Genomic DNA, 22473 nt, shown 5'->3' with positions numbered 1-22473 from the left:
CAAAAATAAACTACACTAATGCACATTGGAGTTTGTTTTAATCAGACCTAACATGCTCGGCATGCCTTTTATAAACACAACTTTTTATATTTACAAAAATCTAAACTTTAAATGTACCATCGTGAATTATTCAAAATGAATAAAAGTTCATGAAAGTTTCTTGCATGTGCTTTGGCTCAACAGTATCTTAAAATGGTGGCTGCCATTCCCACTGTTAACATCTGACAGGAGTTATGGTAATATTCACTTCATTAATCAATTGTAGTACTGTCATCAAGTTACCATTGCCCTCTATTATTAAGCATTCTCCGTACAGAACACCGTACTGCATTAAAATTTATGAGTTGGTGTGTCTTTCACTGGTCCTTTACTCTTCCCATCCTGACCTTCCCATCTGTCCTATTCTCTTCATCCTCATCCATGGATGTTCTCTCAATGCTAAAACCATCCATTATGCCCTTCTATTCCTGTTGCTGCCTACTGTAAGCTGTGACTGAGTGTTATGGGGGGGTCTGATAGTAGCAAGCAATGGAGCGGACAAGTTATTACAGGACAGGCAAATCGTGGCCCGATGGAGCATGAAAACCTTCTTTCCCTAAAGCGCCACTCACACACACACACACACACACACACACACACACACACACACACACACACACACACACACACACACACACACACACACACACACACACACACACACACACACACACACACACACACACACACACACACACACACACACACACACACGCACACACAGGGATACATGTATTGAGGAATATACTGAGTGATAGGGAAACAGAAATAGAGACAGCCAACAGACCAAAAAGCACATACAAAACAAATATACTGCCATTTTCCACTGCTGTCTACCAGGAAACCATAGAGACATGAACATGTGCTAAATAATAAAACCAGGCATGCACACACGCACACACACACACACACTTTGCCATTCATTTCTTCTGTTGTTGAGCAGGCTAACGAGAACAGACACACAGTACATGACGGGGCACAGCAACAGGAACAGGGTGACAACATGGGGCATGAATATTAATAGCAGGATGCCAATGGGATCTGGAACAGTGCTGTTGCAGAGCGCTTCACATGCTTTGCTTTCTAGCGTGGCTTGGCAGAGCAGCTTTCAATCAATCAATTTTTCATGTCTCACCAGGGGGAGAGTTTGTTGGAACTGAAGGTTTATAACAAACAATAATGCATCAAGGAGGCCAAAAAGCAGGATCAGACAGTAAAGCAAAGGGTAAAGTAAAGGGCGCATACCTCTACGATGTCAAGAGAGAAGTGGTTTGAAATGTTGTATTTGTTTTGTTTTTTACATCAGAGAATCTTTACAAACAGCTTCTTAGATTTGGAAATCAAGTCATGTGTATGTTTAGAAAATTTAAATTATATATATACTCCTTTAATATATATATATATATATATATATATATATATATATATATATATATATACACACACATACAAACAAATCAAAGGCACCACCGTCAGGTAAACATTCCTGACTTAATAATGCATTCCAGTTAAGAAATAACACTCAGAAAGCGACATTCAGTTCTCTACACTTGAAATTTACGCAGTGAAGACTGATAAGCAGCATGAAAAACCATCCAACACCGCACTTTGGTTCATTTGAAATGTGCCAGAATTGGAAGCAGTTTTCACACAGTTGCTTTGTGCAGCTGCTTTTGCCTTTAAAAACCCCTCTTGTTTAACACACTCTGCAAACATATCGCTGTTCTTGTCCTCACTGCAGTCATCGTCGTTCTACCACAGGATCCTCTCTCAAAGTTTCCAGTCGTCATACGTCATGGAGAGCATTATTTTATTGAGTGACTCAAATTGGAAATAGTCCCAAATAATTGTTGTACTGTGCTTCTTTGGAAGCAACTCAGCCAGATCCACCAGACGCCCTTACTCCTCACACAGTTCTTGATTGATGGCAGATGATTAGCAACATGAAGCACTCACTCCATTGGTTAAAAGGCTTTGTCACTCAAAGATTAAAGACGTGTTCATACATGCATAGTGGAGCAGCTGGGGAATGGCCGGACGGGGGTGTTAATGTATTTTTCAGATTGCATGTTGTTAGAATGTGGGAGAAGAAAACACACACACATACAAAGACACAGTGAGAGCATGCAATTTCTGCACACAAAGGCCTCCTAAACGTCTTAGGGGCTCACATCTTCCAGGTGAAATGTGTCTCCCTGTTTCACAGTTTCCTAGCATGGATGCCTGTATCGAAGGCCATTCATCAATTCTGCCTCAGTGGACATGTCTCATCTATAAGGTGTAACATAGAAGCAAACACCATACATCTCGACAGCCCTGCTGAAAACATGATTCAGAAGTGAGGCTTTGCCTCATTTATATCTGGAGCTAAAAAGTTTGATCGATATCTGGAGGTGTTATCTCAATAAAGAAGATTACATGTTAATGGAAGGTGCTCACGTACCGTTTTCCTACAAACACTATCGGGACGTGACTGAATTAGGCAGACCACCGCTGGAGTTGATCCGGATTGCAGAATGATTGGATTGCATTAGATAGTGTCACAGGGCAGAAATAAAACTCCTGTAAGCTCGTCTCCACTAATAAACCTTCCTGCCATTTCCAGAGTCAGCAAGGAAACAATTGGATGTTCACAAATAAGGCAAAAACTGTTTTCAGAACCTTGCTGTAGAAGAAGAAGAAAAAAAATCCTTGCAGTATCAGCACTTCACCTGCATGTTTGCCTTTCCACCCACGCATCTCCTCTCCACAGTGTGCATTGGAACTGTAACCAAATAAATCCAGGCAGACAGTGTGGTGACTGTCTCATACTCTTCATGCAGACTCAAGTTTAATTGCAGGTGTAAAGTGGGTCAGAAAGACAGAAAAATGGGGATGTTTCAAGTGATCTAATCTTTCTTAGCTTTGTTTATTGAGACTGTAGCCACCACAAGTCACTTTAAGAGTTTGTTTTCTCAACCTCAAGCTTCTCCGTGGCTCATAGTGGAGTCTAACATGAGTAACTGGTGGGGTGTTTGGTGCGGTCATGCTTTACTGTTTGTAGTTTTTCCTCTCAATTTTTATTTTATTTATTTTTTTAATCAGACTTCTCCTCCATGTGGTATGGGTTTTAGTTAGCTCGCGCTGGACTGGGATGAAAGGATTTCTGGGATTTTGTTTGTACTGCTGTTTTTACTCATATCACGATGTGAAGGCAGGCTGTTTATGAATGTGCGGGTGTGTGTGTGTGTGTGTGAATGTGTTTGAACTTTATTTCTGATTAACTTACAAGAAGCTTTCGCTCGTGAATCGACGTCCTTGACGTGTATGCACGCTGTATGTTAATGCCATGTGTGTGCATCTGTTTGTGGGTATGTTTGAAGCCAGATGGCATGCTCCCCTCCTTGCGCCCTTCAGCCCACTGCTCACCCTCCTCCCACTCTGGATGCCCGCCCAATACTAACTGCAAGTGCCTGTGTGTGTTTGGGCATGTGTGTGTGTGTGCGTGTAGCCAAAGGAAAAATATGAATTGCCTGCCCCCTTGTGGTTCGATTGCCTTGTCCTCTCTGGTTTCCTCCTTTCAGTGAAACTCCACAGTGGGCAGAAGTGTGAGCTTGCTGTCTCGAGTTCTACACGTTATTTCATCATCCCCGCTATAACTGTGGCAACAGAGCTTCCTTCCCTCACCTGGAGTCAGCTTCAAACAAAGTTTCTGTGCCATAGCAACAAAAAAAAAAAGTGCTGCTGTAACCAGTGTCTATCAGCTCAGTGCAGCTGTATTTGACATGTAGTTGCAAATCCTGAAGCCATAGGATGATTAAACCCCTCCACCACCACCACCACCTCCAACACCCACTCTACTCTGGACTCTTTTTTTTAAGCCGGGACTTTGTGAATGTGAAATGAGTCTTCAGTGCATGGGGAAAGTACAGCACATCTGTGCACCCTCGATCTTCTCCCTCTGGAATGAGGCAGAGAGGGGGAGGGAAATATCTTCACTCCTTTAATTTCGAGGCGTTTTTAAGTGTGGCAATTAAGATATGTGGAGCCTTTTATTAGCCCAATTTCTTTTCATTTAATTTCGGTCATTCATCTTCGGATGAGCATATTCTGACAGTGGTTGGCGAGCATATTTAGTGGCAGGTTGCCAATCAGAATAAAGGACAGGGTTTCATTATGAAGAAGAGATGGGAGGGGACATGTATCTCAGCAACCTAACTGCATGTCTGGTGTTGATCTGCAGCATAGTTTGATTAAAGGCAGACAAAAGAGAGCTTGAGAGCTTGTTTTAATCACAGCATGCTCAATAGCCTATTGTGCACTGACACCGGCCCTCACTTTGCTTCAGTAGCTCCATACAGCTTTGTGTGTTTGTGGGCATGAATGTGTGTGCCAGTACTCTGACTCATTTGTTCTGCTCTGTAACATCTTTTGATGGGTTCCTGTTTTCATATTGCTCATGAGCTGTTATGCACTATTATGGATATTTTAGTGTTGTCTTTGTAAAGGATCCAACAGTGTTGTGTCACAGGGGTTTAACACATATCCACACATGAATATAGATTTATAGGTAAAGTCATGTATTTGGCAGAATTTTTGCAGTGGTTCACTTGAATATAGAACACACAACTTCAAGAACAGATTAGGCCACCAGTGTGAATGTGAGTGTTGTTAATGTTAAGTAGGTAAAGAAAACACGTTTAGCAGCTATGAAATGAACAAAAAAAATTCAAGCCTTGACAAGAGTATGACTTATTAGTTTAAATACAAAAATGAATAAAACAAGACTGCTTATAATACATGACTTTGGTTGGTGAAATACAATAATAAGTGTAGAATAAAGATTTTCCCCAGCATTTATGTTCTGTTACTGTGGATAACAATGTTTCTGTGTCACTCTGATGTGAATATCTGGATAACTGTCCTTGAGAAAAACATAAGCAGACTTTTACCTAAAAACCACACCCTGGTTTACACCCTGAACAGGTAACCAGTCCACACAGTAACAAATACAGGCAATTTAGTCATCAGTTGCACGTGTGTGGGCGGTCGGAGGAACCTGCCGTACCTGGATAGAGCTGGTAGACACTCGGGAGAACATGCAAACTTTCGAGAAGCTCAAACTCGAACCAGTTACTGCAATACTTTTTACAAACCACAGTCCTTTTAGGGCGGCATTTCAATTTGTTTTTGTTTTCATGCTTGCCGTCATCTCATGGTACACATGACTATACCACATAGGCATTCATGATAAGCTGCTTTTGGCAAATAAGAACCAGCAATACTATTAAATCTTTTTTTTTTTTTGTGACCCCCACAGAGCCAAGCCTGACTACCTGTCTCCCCTTGTTCCTGTTCCAGTTTCTTCTGCTTCACACAAAAATACAGAAAAGGAAGCTGTCAGATAAAAAAAATGAGAATTGTCAGCCTGGTTTGCAAAAAAAAAAAAAATGGCACAAAGAAACTCTGGCAATGAGAAGTTCATTACTGGTGCCGAAGGCATACAGCAGGGGGTCTGTGTGACTGCCATCTGTAAAATTTAACAGAAGTTTGGAGCAGTGTGTGCAGAGTTCAGTATGAGGAGACGCTCTCTCCTTATGTCAAGGAGGGACATTTCTATCTGTTTACAACTGTGACCTCTGCATGTCTCTGTAATCCTTCACTCTGACGCAGAGGTGATAAGATGGATGCAGGTGGGAAATAATGGGATTCAAAAAAGCCAGCAGTAAACTCCACAGAGAAAAAGGCTGTAAATTAGGGGACAAGGAGTGGTAGCACAAAATCAAGTGATTAAACCTTTTAGAAACAAAATGTTAGCAGTTTGGGTTTTTTTTTCCTTTTGTTGCATGATATTGAGTGCATCTTCCTGACTAAGTGCAATAGTTGTATATCATGAAGCCATGGGACATCCCATTTCCATAACAGTGAATTACTGACATGGAGGAGAGCATGGTGAAATAGCAGGTGAGTAAGAGGAGAGGAGAGAGGAGCACAAAGAGGAAGCAATGAAGGAGCATTAAAGGGGGAAACAGAAGGCACTCAGAGAGGAAGAGAGAAGGAGGAGGAGGAGGAGGAGGAGAGGATATGCGATGGAGAGATGTGGGGAGAAGGCACTCCAGTGTAATGAAAGTGGTCTCATGAATGGCTGCACCTTGCCCTTCTCCCCAAGCCTCTACATGTGTGAGGGTTATGCGTTTATGAATACAGTAAAGATGCAAGGTAAGAGGTGCCAGTAGGGCCACTGGGAGAACTCCAGAGAGAGACTATTAATGTGTGACATTAAGTGTATCGGTTCAACCCCTTTAAGCCCTTTCATTTGTATCGCGACACTTCAAATGAAGGAATCTGTCTATTTGAGCTGCTCATGACTCTTCCAGCAGCTTTTCCTGCCCAACAACTATCCACTGGACTGATACAGGAGAGGGGCAACCATAACGTCTGCATGATGTAAGCATCATCAAGCAAGCTTATCAGCATATCAGCATGCCTTCAGTACAAACTGTATGATGTCCTCATCAATCATCCATTATGTAACGGATTTCACATGCGACTGTTAAAATGTTTTTGCTTCGCCAGAGAAAAAGCCATTGTGATTAACAGAGCATTGCATACATGTCTTAATCTTTCTCATATTTGGGAAGAAATCAATGATAAACAGAGAATAGTTGATGAGTGACAATGAGTTAAAAACTTGGGGGGAGGGGGGTTGCATGTTCTCTCTTTTATTTTCCATTTATTCAGGTTTCCTCCCACAGACCTTATCCAGCAATCCCCCAGATCCTAAACCAGATAAAGTGCTGTAGGAGATAGACAATCAAACCGGTCCAAGAGGGAACTTTGTCAAAAGACATCTCTAAATGCTCACAGTAAAAGCTTATTATTATCTATAAATCCCAGCATCCAAATATATCTTGTTGTACAAAAACCATGAAGTAAAACATTCAGTCAAAAATTAGTGATTAACCTGAGGCAAAGTCTCAGCTTCGAGTCATATGAAGGGGTGTTTCAATATTCTGGAAGCTCTCGTCTATTTTGATTTTTTAAAAACATTTATTTTACTTCTGTATAGTGAGCTGATGGTGGAGTGGCTTTAGATACTATGAATGCTACGTGAATTGTATTTTGGTTTGCTTTACTGCAAGATGGATAGAAATACTTGAGGGGGTAACACCATTTTTATGTTTGACTTGTAACCATCATTTTATCATTCTCTCCTCCAAGCTCATACAAATACAAACACATTTGGACAGTACTTGTCCACTTGTTTTTGGTTATTGGTTATTCAAAGTAAGAACATTTCAGCTTTTTGAATTACTTTAAAAAAAAAACATCCACTTGTGACTGATGTCATGGTACTTTCACTTTATTTTTGTACATTTTTAAATAGTAAATGTAGAAGATATCAGTCAGCTTGCTAGTTATTCCTCAAAGTGCAACTGAATACTCCCCACATTTTTATGTCTTGGAAATATTTGCTTATTTTATCATTTCCATTAGTCTTTGTCACACCTAAAACAAATTATGTGTTTTGATTTAAAAAAAAAAAAAAAAAAAAGGAGTATCAGATTTTCCCTCCAATGATTTTGGTGTATTGTGATTCCTTTGAAGATTATGCTGGGGGAAAAAAATCATCCCTCTGACCCCAACGGCTCTTCTTCAGATTATTATACAGGTGAAAAGAATATGGATGCTGAACTTTGATCATTCCGTCTCCATCCATACCGAGACTGTCAGAGATGATGGTAAGACTGTGTGGACTATTTAACAACTGAAAAATGGAAGAGTATTTTGTGGTGAGTAGTTTGTGCTTGACATTTGGCATTGAAAAAAAAAAAAAAAAATCAAAGCACGCCAGATGTGCGGCTACACTATCTGCAGTTCTTGAGGGGGTTTAGACTATTTTATTGGCTTTTGCCTCGATGTGTAATCCCATACTGACTCTGTGATGTGGAGATCAGGGCTTCGTGGGAGCAATACCATCTGTTGCCAAACAGTTAAGGCAGTTCTTTATTACTGTTGCATTCATTTGGGACCAGTCAGGTGAATCCTTTATAGTATTCTATGATAAATACAAATTTGAACATGTCAAACCTTTGTTTGGCCTGGATGTCAGAAAAAGTCGGTTCTGGTGTTGACAAAACTTCCAATTGTTCTTGTGTGTATGTGTCGAATAGTGGAGTGTGATGGGGGCTCTTGTATTGAATTATAAATACTGTTGTTTATGTGAGACCCCCTCACCTGTCTTTGTATGCGACGATCACACCTTTTTTTGCTGCCATAACTACAACCCGCAGAATAAAAGGAGCTGAAATATAGAATGCAGTGCTCAATCACACACACGGCAGGGGAGGCAGACACATACAGGCCCTCTCTCCTTTGACAGAAAGGGAGTCTGCCCCAGTCTCTCACTCTCTATCTCCCCCCCCCCTGTCTTTTCATCTCCTGTGTGAGTCGAAACAGCCTTTCAGGTCTCTATCGCTAATGTACCGAATAGGGTCCCATTGTTAATGTTACAGCATTATGAGTTTCTTTTGTGTGTGTCTCTTTCTGCTCCCTGAAGACTGCATTGAAACCTGATAGGCAGCATAGGTTAGCAGTGGTGGGATGTCTGTATTTGTGCTTTTTTTTAGTAGGTAATTATGGAAATAATTTGTCTTTGTTTTCGTCTTTCTCTGCGGAGAGTCCAGTTCGTAATTAATTGGTAGTGTGAAAGGCTAGCCAATTTTAAATCACAAGGGAGGGGTCGAGGGGGGCTTGTTTTATTGGCTGGTGCCTCGTTGGGGCAGCAAACGGGTGGAGCATCTGAATTAGATTAGATTTAATTAAGGCATGGGGCCCCTCACTATATATGGGTACAGAAATAGGCTGTATGCCAGGATGGTGGTTGTCGGGATTTCAGCACGATGTAGGTGCGCACACACACACACACACACACACAGCAGAGGCTCCCTCAGGCCTTCAAGGTCAGGTAGACAGAGGAAACATGCCGCAGGGCGTCTAGAAGAAAGAACGCCAACTCATGAAGAGTCGCTTACTTTCCCTGCTTCGTCAACACAGACAGTCATTAAAAAAAAAAGTTCACAATCTGCAAGACTAAGTTTGATAGTTTTTAGTTTTTGATTTTATAAGATGGATATGCTCAATAAAGAGAATCACATTTTCCTCATCTGAATTTCAGAAAAATCCCATCATCACCCCCCTGAATTTTGTCCTGACATTCTGCATGTTACATTATAACAAGCGTCATATACAAGATTCCAGCCTGAGCTCGTTCTCAGGAGTCACTTCAGGTGACCAAGAAGAAGCACGGCGCTCCTGCAGACATTTGTGATGGAAAAACTATTTCACGACTACATTTTATCCTTGTTTCTAGACTTGTGCTAATCTGCCAGCTTTCCTAAATAGCAAATGGACTTTACATATGGTGTTTTCACCACTTTAGCAGTCTCACAGCGCTGACGCATGAGGTGCTTAACCTCCATTAACATTGATTTGGAGTTCGATGGATCCCTCAAGCCACATGGACAGACCAAGACCTTTTGGAAGACAACCTGCCCTACCAACCGAGCCACAGCCCCTGTAAATTCCAATCATACCTTTAAGTGCACCATAAAATCTCTCTCAACACATGGTTATGTTGGGTCTGAACATTTTCTCTTGGCACCTTTGTTCTATCAGACGTAAACTTGACACTCGAACAAAAACATTGGCGCTCTCTTCTGATGAGATCTGTAACTGCGTTCTGTAAATGTCTTCAGAGGGACAATGGTTTCAGTGCATCTGCAAATAAATTGTAGACACTGATGACATCACGTTCTGCACGGTCACAGCTGAGTGGTGGGTCTACGGCAAACCCACTGAACTGTTAGCAATTTACTTGTTGACTATACTAACTCAAATAACTTAACAAAACAAAGATGAGTGAGAAAAAGAAGAAAAAAGGTTTATTTTGTTTTATGTGTATTTTTTATTTTCAGTGTACTTGCACCTCATCCTGAAGCTAATCCTGTTTCCTTCAACAATGAAATTACACAGACCTGTCAGGGGATGATCAATAATCTTGGAACAATGTTACAGCAAAACTGAAGACCATCATTTTGTCCACTCTATTTTGTAAATGTCATATGCCAAAAAACTAAATATGAATGCAAGTTATTAGAAATCTGAAAGTTAAGATATTTTTCTTAAGCATTTGAGTTGGCGACGCTTTGTGGGTCAGACCTGTAAATTGATATGAAAGGTTCACGTCGGTTGACTTTTTGTGGAGCTCTGCGCGTTTGGTTTGGTTGTTTGAGGCTCTGTAGATTTACCTTGTAAAAGTGGGTGGGGAAATCTCTATGCTATGCTTAACACAATATTTCCCAAGAGCCTGTAAGTCTATATAAACCTGTAATACTTCAATAAGCACCCGAAAATGGTCTTGCCTGCTTCGCAGTTTTGGGGGATTTAATCCTTACAGATGGAAGCATTTTCAGACTATTGATTCAACCTCAAGATCTCTTCCATCCATCCATGTTCTGAACACTTTCATCCCACTGAGGTGGGAGGTTTTCTGGAGCCGGTCCCAGCTGTGTGCAGGAGAAGGTAGGATACACCCCTGGACAGGTCGCCAGTCCATCACACAGCAAGCAGAGTGAGACAGACACTTCAGTTGTCCAAATGATGACTTGTGGACAAAGAAGGGAGTTCTTTAGTGAACATACCAATCCATCTCGTATACCACTTGATCAAACTCAGGGTCGCAGGGTGCTGGAGTCCATCCAAGCTGAAGACGTGCACACAAGCCGCTCTGCACTGTAATGAAAAATCTCAGCATTGTCTTGAGAAAATGTCCCTCAATATTTTTGTGACAGGGTCACGCGTAGTTACAGTTGAATAGGAATGTGTAGATATAGTTGTGTAGTTATAAGCACGTTTTGTATGGATGAGTTGGATTAAAACACTCCTAAAATTAAAGTTGTTGGTTTTTTTTCTCCATTTTCTTATTTTTCTAATTTTTAAAAGAAACAGCAATGACGACAAGCGAGGACATTTACACCAGTAGTTGACCGAAGTTACATTTTTGATTTTTTTTTTTTTTTTTTATGTATATGATATATATTTATGGATTAAAGAAAACTAATGTTGGACAGCATTAATAGAAATCCAACTTAACATACACACTCAAAAAGAAACTGATTTTTTATATATATATATATGTATATTTGTAGGAGGGTTTACATTGAAGTCCATGTCTTGTCGCTTGTGAAATACAACTGGATCATTTCCTGTTGGTGAGAAAGCTCATGGTTACTATTTGCTCAACAAACATCTTTTGTTCTGCTTGGTCTGCGCACACACACACACACACACACACACACACACACACACACACACACACACACACACACACCTGCAGGCAATTTAGAGTCACCAATTAACCTGAAACGCGTGTTTTTGGATTGTGAGGAAGCTGGAGAATTACAGGGAGAACATGCAACCTCATAGCAAGTGGGATGCTACCCACTGCACCACTACGAGTCCCCTTGGGGCAGATACCCTGTACCGCCAACCTGGTGACTCCTGGAGTTACTTTTATATGGAGTATTGAGCTTTAATATGTGTGGCTCTTTAAACAACAACACACAGCATAGAAAGCATTTTGAAGTTTTAAGAGGCGCGCAGAGGTTTGTTGTTTACAGCCCCCGAGGCATTTGTGTAATTTGAAGTGAGAGAGCAACTGTAAAATACTTTTATGCAGCTCATTCCTCATTAGCACATCCTTTCTGCCGCTCTGTAATAAATAGGATTCCTTCCACTTTCTCTCTCCAGAACACAACGGCGCAGGCAGCTGCTACATCGAAACTCCATTTACATGAGCCTCGTCCCAAGTGCCTGATTGAAATTCTCATGCTGTAATATCCGTCAGTGGAAATGTTTAAGTGCTATTCCCTCATCTTATGTGGAATAATAAGCTGCAGGACTCTGTGGTCCTACAGTAGTCCCTTGCCTCGCCTCTGGCTGCTCTGTGTTTGGTGCAGCTTTCAGTTCCCCTCACCATTAACATCAAATTCTCTGCTCTCGTCAGTAGTTTGCAGACATCTTCTTTCACCGTGTGACAAACATGGTAATCTGCGGTGGCTCCTGGACCTCTACTCTTCAGCGGGGGCATCCTCTTATTTTCCTACACGAGGATTTATTTAGCTTCTCAAATTTTTCTTTCGTCCACCCATGAAACGAAGGTTCATGTGTAACCTCTACCCCGGTATGTGATAGGCTGTTTGTTCTCATGTCTGGGCACTCTTGTGGAGAGGCTGGTGGCTGTTATGCTGATAATGTAGCACTCTCGTCTCCATGAGAGGCTTCCGCCGTTAAATCACACGGAACACATCTGAAAATGAACGTAAAAACAATTTACTGCTTGATATTCACGACTGTCTCTCTCACTCCGCTCTCCACTCCCCTGGCTCTGTGAATCCACAACTCATCTTCCCGTTTCCTCCCACTTTACTCACCTCCTAATCCTTTCTTCCTTCTTCCAATCCGCCTCTGCAACAATCCTCTGTCTGATCCACTCATCCATCAATCCCCCGTCTCTTACAGAAGCCCCAGGCCAGGACTTTGTGACTCTGGACTACCGCCTGCGTTACTACCCCAGCATCACTTACGCCGTCATCGGCAGCGCCGTCATCTTCGTCCTGGTGGTGGCGCTGCTGGCTTTGGTCCTCCACCACCAGAGGAAACGAAGCGTGCTGCTGCCCAGAGGCGTGAGAGGAGGTTCACATCACCACCATCACCACCAGCCTCTGCTGTTGTCCCGCCTTGTCATCTTGGACCGGGGCCACATTCACCCCGGAGGTCCAGGCCTCTCGCCGGCGTCCCCCACCGCTACAGGCCAGTACAGCTCAACCCCTCAAGCACTGCAGCTCCTGTCTGGGACCCTATGCCCCTCTGGGCTCTCCATGGACTCACCTCCGTCATACTCACAAGCTGTTCTGGATGCCAGGTGAGAGGAATATTCATCAATGTAGCTGTGTGGATGTTTTCTCTTTGTTTTGTCTGTGATCATCAGGATGAAACCGGTAAAAAAAAAATAGTACTAATGTGTCAGTTACCTGCTGTCTGAAAGGGGGGGGGTTTGAAATCCACATTGTCAATACAGCCTGATATTGTAGATGCAGAGAATGAAAATGATGACACCTCATCGGTTTCTCATCCGATCGGTTTACCCATGAATCACCTGTTCCATTGGGCATATTTGTTTGGAATAAATGGAAAAATGAAATCTTTCTCCTCAGTCGGCCTCCCTGGTTCGATCTCCCTCCTCCTCCGTACCTCCCGGAACTCCCTTCGGAAGGCGAGCTTCCTCAGTACGAAGGCCCGCAGGACCCCCGGAGCCATCCCACAGCTCATCCTCAAGCATCCGCCTCATCCCTCACACCCTGCACACCCAGAACTGTGGCCTCGGGGTCCAGAGAGGAGTCGGACCACCTGTAGCTGCTCTCTTGTAGACTGACTTATGATTCAGAGGCAGCAGGACAGGAGGACCAGGCTGCAGGGCAGCGCGAGGACGGGACAGCCCCCCTCAAATCAACAGCTCGGAACAGATTCAACAAGCTATGAGAAACTGAACTCTGTCCTCAACTCGCTGAGGACCTGGACTGGGGACGATGTGTCTCGGGACTCTGAGCTTTGAGTTGTTGGCTCCCCCTGCTGGGATGATGGCTGCACTACAACAGTAATAACACCAACGACTTGTCGGTTGATTAGTTTGGTTGATGAAATACTGTGTGTGATGTCTTCAAGTGGCCACAGCCTGCATACCCAAAGAAGTAGGAGACAATTGGTCATTCATTAACATGTAATGTTCTAACATGAGTGTCAGTGCTGATTTTCTGAAAATGTTCATCAAAGTCGTGCATCATTTCACAATTCCCCGAAAGTCAAAAATCTTGAATGTTACATAAAGTTACATTTTGACTTGCTACTTTATACTTTATTAAAAAAGAAAAAAAAGTAAAATGCTGAAATTATAGGTCACGGTTTCAATATTTTTAACAATTGACCAAAAACATGCAGCGTGTAATAAACAAGCAGCAACATTATTGTGTAAAATATTAGCATGGTTAGACAAAGTTAAAACATTTTTAAAGTAGTGTATTAAATTAGAGAGCCTTCCATCAGAAGATGAACAGGATTTCTTCTTCAATATTTTCCAGATGATCTTTTAACGTGATAATCCTTTGGCTAGATTCTTGCTATTAATGTGAAGAGGACCAGTGGAATTTTAGAGAGTAATATTGAACGAAAGTTACACAAGTATTAACTTTGAATTTCTAAAGTCATTCCTTTGAGAAAAACAAATATATATGACCTCCGTAGGTAAAAGTACATTTATTGCATTTCCGTCTCAGACCAAGAAGTCTTTTATTTAAAGACAAGAAAAGAAAAAGTAATTTGCCGAGGCCTTAATTCATTGTGAGTGCCTTTGTAAAAGAAATGAGGTTAATCAGAAAATCACAGGCAGCCTGTAAGACTTTCAGAGGTTTTAGTGTGGCGTATTAAAATATGACAGCTTTTCATAAAAACCCTTGTCAGTAGTTTCAGGCATTGACTGATGAGCCGAATGACTCGTGTATTTTCGTTCCTTTCATAAGGGTTTGTTTAACACTGTACATTTAAAAGTAGGGAAGGTAAAGAGTATTTAAAGTAGAACTTAGTGAGCGCTGAAAGTGTAAAAAATTTAGTTGTGCTTTTATTTTCCATTCTGTGACGAAATCAATCAAACCAAAGATAATACCGTTTAAACTTTGTCTATAGATGAAACCCCTCCAACCCTTCTATTAAAGAAACAATCATGTATTTCTTCTTTGTTTCATTAAAATGTGAAAATATCTATCAAGTAAAATTGAATGTTTATTTGCTGGAAAACTGGAAAATTTCTCTCAGGACAAGGTTTTACCCATCAGACTGTTCTGTTGTTTATGTTTTGGTCTAAAAATATTTTACGTTTTTTTCTGATTTGTTCTCGTTCATTTAGCTTTTTTACATATCTGTGAAACTGCTCATAAGGATTTTTTTTTTTTGTATCTCTTCATTCTGTGCTTTGAAAGTGATATAAATTCCTAGTAATAGAAATGTGAATGGGTAAAGTACTCATTTATCAAAAGTCTGTTTGAGGAGTTAAATCAAATCCAAATACTAACGTCCTCACAGACTCACTTTGACAAGTCAGTTTGGGTTTAATTACTCTGTGAAATCATCAAGTGCACAATAGCTGCTTCTGATTTCACAGTTTGTGCAAACATTGGCTAAAAGGGGGGTTTGTCAGCTTCCATAAATCTGCTTTTCTGCAGACTCGCCGACAGTCTAAAGCATTTTTACACAGGATTATCAAGGAAATCCTGGAGGTATTTAAATAATCATAATACATTGACAGGAATGACCCCTTGACTGTAATATTAAAAGTCTGGGAATAATTCAGCCCAATTGAAAACACATCACCAGCTATTTTTGAGTGGGGTTTTTTTCTATTTTGACCACATAGTTAATTAGCGTATTATTTGATCATTATTTTCCATCCATCCTGTGTGACAACAGTGTTTGTACCAGACAGTCCCTGAAGAGCCTTCGTCATCAAAAATAAAGAAATGAATTTTTTTTTAAAGTTATTTACTGAAAACAAACGTGTTTTTCATGAATTATATATGACGATTAGTATATTCAGCTCCTTACTTTTAACACATAGTGTGGACTGTGTTCTGTTTTTTTTTTTTATATACACCAGATGCCCATCCTGCTACAGCTGGGACTCAAATACGGGTTCCTTGCACTCGAGGGATTTGTATAAGATGAAACCATTACAATAAGCTATTCTTCATTTATCCATCTTCTCTGCCACTTTAGAAAACTGAAGATCTCACATTAAAATCAATTATGTAAGGCTATCCCAATTTGGGGGGGTTCAACGTTTCGGTCTGAAGCTGATTTTCTGTGCTCGTTCTATTCTGTGCTCATTGTTTTCGTATTGATCCAACACAACTGCAATGCGTCGCTGATAATAAGATTTGCTGATTATATGAACAATGGATTCAGGTGTGTTGCATCACAGAAACATTGTAAACACACAGGATCGAGATGTTATACCACTGCAGATGAAAACGATGCAGAAATCCTGAGAAGGCTGTCTTGCGGTGACTTGTCACAAAACAATAATTACAGTAGGTTGATGCTTATCAAACGTTGTTAGTTGATTTTCATTGTTAAGGTGTGCAACACTAATTTAACTTCTAATGGTAGAGCTGCTGGACAGGCAATATTTCCCTCTGCAATTTGCAATCACAAGAATATTGTAAATGTGATTAAAGTGCAGTAAATTGGTACATGTCCATTTATTTTCACCACAGTCGCTCATACACTTGTGAAGAGGCAGACAGTAAAAAGTAAATCAACTCTGAGAAGTTTTCGTGACTGTAATCGTCCACACTTTCATCAAATTAAGCATAAGGAGCGTCTGGGAAAAGGATTGCAGTTACAAAATTCTACCAGTAGATGTCGCCTTGTCACCATCATGAAAACAACTCAGCAGCCTCGCCTAATTTGCAGAAAGTGCGTTTTGCCACATTGTTATACGCGTGGAATATTGTGTGAGTGCCTTGTATTCTAGTTCTATACTGATTGGAACTGGAGTTGAAATCCTTGTCATGTGGATAGTCATAAAAACATTGGTCATGTATGGTAAAACATTGGTCATGTATGGTTGGGATTCGGTGGAAGTTATGATAAAGCAATCAGTGTTTGATTGCTAAACTGTTGAGTTTAGAATAAATCGATGTAAATAAATCAATGCAATGTCCCCAGAACACACATATGCATGTGTGTTTAATTGCATTCAACCTCACATCATTAGATTTCATGAATTCATGGCAGCTATGTACATATGTTACGCCTCGTTTAGTGAATTCAGAAACAAATGGTATCTGATCCACCACCTTCATTTTCAATGCAATATCCCCCGAAAGCCCTGTATCTCCTCTCACCCCTCCCACCCCAATATCCGCACAACATTATGATACATCAGATAACCTCTGATAGCATCTTTGACGGTGCACGCCCCTCCGGTAGTCCATCCTCCCAACCCCTCTACCCCTCTACCCCTCTGCTCCCTAATTGTCCTTTATCACGATGTGCTCATCCTTCATTGCCTCACCCTCAAACGTCTCATCTGCCCCTCCTCGCTCTTCCAAATCCGCCTCTCTCCCCCATCACCCCACTCTCCTTTACCTCATCTTAAACTCTGATGCTGGAGGCCCCTGTTTGCTTAGCCTGGGCCCTTAACTACACAGACTTTAATTAAAAGCCTGCACACTTCTCCTCCGCTGCCCGTCTCTCTTTTTCTGCGGTGGAGCTGGATGGAATATGTACTGCAAGCGTGTGTGTTGTTGTTGTTGATTGGTGGTGAAGCTGTGGTTGAGTCTGCTGAGGGAAGTGAAGATGTTGCAAATAATGGCAGGGAGGCAAGGAGCAGTGCTCGCTGTTGGGACTAGAGAAGTGGCCAATGACGTTAATGTTCACGCAGATGAGGATAATTGTAAACAGATACTATGGCAATACTCCAAGGAGATGGAGCAGAGACACTTGTTTTCCTCTCTTGGGGGTCATTTATTCGGTATATCCGTAGCCGTTAGGTCTTGGATACAGTGCAAGTGCGACAAAGCTGGCTAACATCCAACTGACAATAAAGACCTTCATTCTTTTCAACTAGTGCTGGAGGAGAGTCCTGCGGTTACTGTGTATTTAATGTGTTCGTGCAGCTTCTGATAACCTTTCTCTGACAAAACAGAGAGAGAGAAAGAGAGATGGAGAAGAGAAAGAAAGTTCAATATAGGGAATGACACAGATTCAGCCACTGCGATTACTCATGAAGCTCTCTCAAGGCTACTCACAGACATACGAACACTCACACTTGGCTGTTGTGCCATTGCTCCAGTGAACTGGAGATAAGACCCAGTGTTTTCACATGTAAATGGTGTGAGCATGGAGGGGAAGGAGGGCGCATTGTTGGCGTGGAGCTGCTCTGAGGAGCTCTGCTGAGGGCTTGGCCAGCGCGGCCCTTATCAGATGAAGAGCAGGCCTCTGAGAGAAGGAGGGGTCGGCGAGGGACAAGGGCTGGGTCGGGTTGAGGGGGCCAACAGGAGAATAGAACAGCTGGCGGAGTCACGCGTGCAACCCCAAAAACACACAGAGCCCAGACACGCTGAGCACGGTGGGAATCTCCGCCACTAAGAGATTCACAAACACACGGCCTCTTGTGTTATTATCAGCCACCAGCCAGCAAGGCTGAGCACATAATCACACACACGGCAGCAGGAAAAGAGGAGCGCTTCACACAATCGCAGACATACATACATACACACACACACACACACGCACACACAAAACAATCACTTTAGACAATCGCAAATACACATTTCCATACAGACGTCTTTCTACATCATTAGGTCAACACATTCAGAAAAAAAGACGGGTCACCCCAAAGCACAGAAACTACCGAATGACAAAATTGACAAAATCAGCAATACGTTTAACTGCTTGGATTCAAAGTGTTTATATTCATCCTGTTCACACATGTTTTGTTTTGTGCACCGTTTAGTTTTGAGTTTCAAGTTGACGTTTAAAGACGCTGACTTTGCACATTTGAACACAAAACATGTTTCAGCACCTAAACAGGGAGATATGATAGCCAGATATCATAATAAGCAAGCAGTGAATGTCCTTGGCCCATTCAGCTGAAGTTATTTGTGTGTGGCTGAAGAATTAATTTCATCTGGGGATTTTGTCATGTTTAAAACTTATGAACATGATTAGTTTCACCCTGTTTTTTCATTTTAAAGCTGTCGGCAACATAATTTGGTTTCCTGCAACAAGTATTTTTGCAGAAGACAACACATTTTTTCGACAGCGTGTCCTTAAAACAATGACATCAACACTTTTACATCACATCTGGATCTGGAGAACAAGTTGTGTAATTGTTGCTCCAGGTCCTAAAAGGTTGAGCAATTTCAAATGTCATGTTTGTGCAACATCAACACATGTTTGTAAAACTATAAAAAAAAGTAATCCAAAACTTAAACTCTATAGCTTAAATTCTATACATATAATGATTATACCACTTTCTTGTCTCAAAACACAAAAGGTTCAAATTTGACACGGATGTTATGTTTACATATAAGTCAATATATTTTTCAACTGTACTTATTTGGTATTGGTCAGAATGGAAAAACTGAAAAAGCACTGATTGAGCGCAAAATAAAAATCGTTCACTCTTGTAAGTTTAAGTCACATTTCTCCCTCACTTAAGCCTTCAAGTCCACCTAACTCTACAGTTTAAAGCACCCAGGTTACATATTATTGTCAGATGAGTTCACTCGGTCAATATCACATTGGTGCATCGGTAAGTAAAAATCAAAGAGATGTTCTTCAAATAAAAGCTCACAGACTTCAGCACATCTGGATTTGAAATATATTCTAAGCCTGTAAATTGTGCTGCATAATCTCAGCCTCATCACACATCCCACTTAAATTAGCTGAGCGGCCATGAAGTCACCCAGCATGCCAATAGAGGCAAACATTCCTCTCATATATATGTATATATGCGTATATATATGCATAAGTCAGAGCAGCATTAGCAGCTGAAACAGTAACACTTCCCTGCTTAAGAATGGACCAGGGTGTTGGCTCTTGTCCTTTCCATTCACACCAGTGTTAAACACACAAACTTGCATGCTAATGGGTAATCCCTGAGGACCAGCCACCTTTGTCCCAGCCCTAAGAGGATGTCTCTCTCTGGGCACTGTGGTGACAGCCACCAGGCTGCCCACTACTGGACAGGCAGTATGCCGCCAGATACAGATCTCCGTCCTCCAGGGAAAAGCCAGCAGGTTGCCAGGCCCTGATCACTAGCTGATGGGCGGAAGATTGGCGTCTGTCCTGGTCTTCTTTTTGTTTCTTTCCTGACTGCAAGGTGCCGGGAGGAGGTCTGACTTTCCTCCAACCAAGAAAAGATAGCAAAGTGTGTCGTAGGGGCGTTTTGTCATGCAGCAGGTGGTCTGTATGTCAACAAAGAGCTCCAGTTAATCTGATAGACTACAGTTGGGATGGTATGTATATAGTTACTACTTTCACTGGCTGTCCCATTCAGTGGCCTCAACAAGAATGTAAAGCATTTTACACAAGCTTTGAAAACAAATAGTTGTCTTAGAAGATAAGGAGCTTCAAACGCCAATTGTGGTCTTAATACAAACAGACTGCCTGAAATCAAATAGAATTGTGTAAATTAGCTTTCACATGTCAAATATCAAGAAATTATTAATTTTAAATGAGTTGGGAGTATGAAGTGAAGCTGGTTTTGAATGTAAACCGCTGAAAGGTGTTCCTGTGGTGGTGAGAGCTTGTCCATCTATGGATTTGGACATTCCATGTTGTAGGGTGGACAGTGGGAGAGGGACACAAATGAAGAAAGAGAGTAGCCTGAGAGGGCATACCAGAGTGCAAGGTGCACTATGGAGGCCAGAGTAGGAGGGGGAATCCTTTGAGATTTTTTTTTACTTTTTATTTTTTTTTCATTCTGGAGATGTTTTAAACTGGAATATGTTTGGTAGATTACACAAGATGAAGGACCAAGGGTAGACTTGAGTGAAGCTTCACAATTGATGGCAACATCATGTGCAGTGCGTGTGGTATTACATGCTGTTGGCTGAAGGATAGTGATACGATGATTATTTTAAACAATTTATCCAGTCCTGGTTCTATACTGTCTATGATGAAATATTGTGGCCTCATCCTAACTATGTACCCTCATCCATCTCTACACCCCCAGAGAACTGAGCTCCACATACAGCAGCACCCAGTACATGTGTACACACACGCTCTTTTGATTTTATATATATATATATATATATATATATATATTCTCCATCAACACACAGTACGTTGAATGCATTTTCATTTTAACGGATGTATTCAGACAAAACTTCTTTTTAAAGTAGTAATGGCTAATAGATGTCACCTTGAAGCAAGATCTGCTTATATGGACATTTCTTGTAAATTCATCAGGGAAGCTGTGACTCCTCACAAAGCTAAGAAGCTGTTATTTTTCCTCAATACATATTGTCTACGCTAACAATTCCACTCCCGCAACAACATCAGTCTTCATAAGTGCATCCTCATACATGCATAGACCCTCACATCCCTTCATCATGCTCCCTCTCACAACACTTGCACCCCTTCCCCCAGTTTCCATTCTCATTCTATCAACATGAAACACGCTGTATAGAAAACCGAACACCCCCGGTCTGAGTCCCCCTACCACCCAAGGACACCCCATGCCTCGCACGTTCCTCTCAGACAGGGAGCACGACACTGGGCCCCTCTATCCTGATATTCCCTGTGCCTGCCCCCATTTACCCCGCAGTTCCATCCATCATATCTGCCCCCCCCCTCAGTTTCCATCATGTCCCCACAAAGGGAGCTAACCGAAAGAAAAGAAAAGGCAAAAAAGAGGGAGAAGAATACAGCCGCTACCATGCAGAACAGTGCTGGCTAGAGGACTGCCTTTTGTCCCGGGCCATGCCTCTCTTTGCCTGGTCTCTCCTGCAAACACACCCTCTGCACCGGGCGAACAACAGCCCGGAGGCTTGGGGGATGGAACCGGGGTGTGGTGCTATCTAAAGCGGTATAGTTAGGGCCCCCTCTATGGCCTCATGGTCACCAGCAAACCCTATGTGTTGAGCTGTCAAAGGAGGCCGCCCTGGCCCTCCCCTTGCGTCCACGGGCACTCCCTCTGGGGGGCAGTAGGGGTCTCGAACTCCTGACTCTGGGGCCCACAAGCTGAAGGCTCACCGTGGTCTGTTGACCTGGCCAGTGATGCCCTGTGAAGTGGAACTGTAGCACGCAGGTAAGGAGGGGACAGAGAGAGAACATCTGCAGGGATCCTTTGAAAGAAAGATAAAGTGGAGGATTTACATAGGTTGACATCAAAGACATTTAAGACCTTTGTGTGCCATGTGCACTCAACTTTAGCACGACTGGAGCACAGATTTATGCGATGGCAAAGAAATTAGAAGTCCCTTTACAACATGGTTTATCGAAAGAGAAAGGAAGTCAAAAATAATGTTTCAAAAAAGTTCAGATTTAGAAGCGAGCTTAGAAGTGAATGGGCAGCGGCTATTTAATACAAACAAAAGCCGGTGCCGTTCTGGCTGATGTTCTGTCCCAGGCTTTCCAGCCTTTGTGGCCAAGAGCAGAGTGGGAAGTTCCAGCTTGGTCACGTTCACACCCTCTGCTGATAGAGCAGTGCACACCGCCGGTCATGGATGTTATGGAGTCCTGCGGCTGAATAGGGAGAAATGGAGGTGAAGGGGCAAAGAAAGACAGTAGGGGAAGAAGAAAGAAGCAGACACAAAAAAAAAGGGAAAC

General features: G+C 42.0%; 1 protein-coding gene across 1 annotated transcript in view; it reads left to right on the top strand.

Moving 5' to 3' along the window:
* The window catches only part of ldlrad3 (low density lipoprotein receptor class A domain containing 3), an 84830-nt gene extending 68629 nt beyond the window's left edge, over positions 1-16201 (top strand). The window contains exons 5-6 of the mRNA XM_080505220.1: positions 12601-13003; positions 13296-16201. Of these exons, the coding sequence (XP_080361346.1) occupies positions 12601-13003; positions 13296-13494 (602 nt within the window). The 3' untranslated portion in view covers positions 13495-16201. The remainder of the gene's footprint in view (positions 1-12600; positions 13004-13295) is intronic.
* The last annotated feature ends 6272 nt before the right edge of the window (positions 16202-22473 follow it).

This window comes from Blennius ocellaris (genome assembly GCF_963422515.1).
Source record: "Blennius ocellaris genome assembly, chromosome: 11".
In the NCBI taxonomy this organism is placed as follows: Eukaryota; Metazoa; Chordata; class Actinopteri; order Blenniiformes; family Blenniidae; genus Blennius; species Blennius ocellaris.
This window is presented reverse-complemented; position numbering and strand designations above follow the sequence as displayed.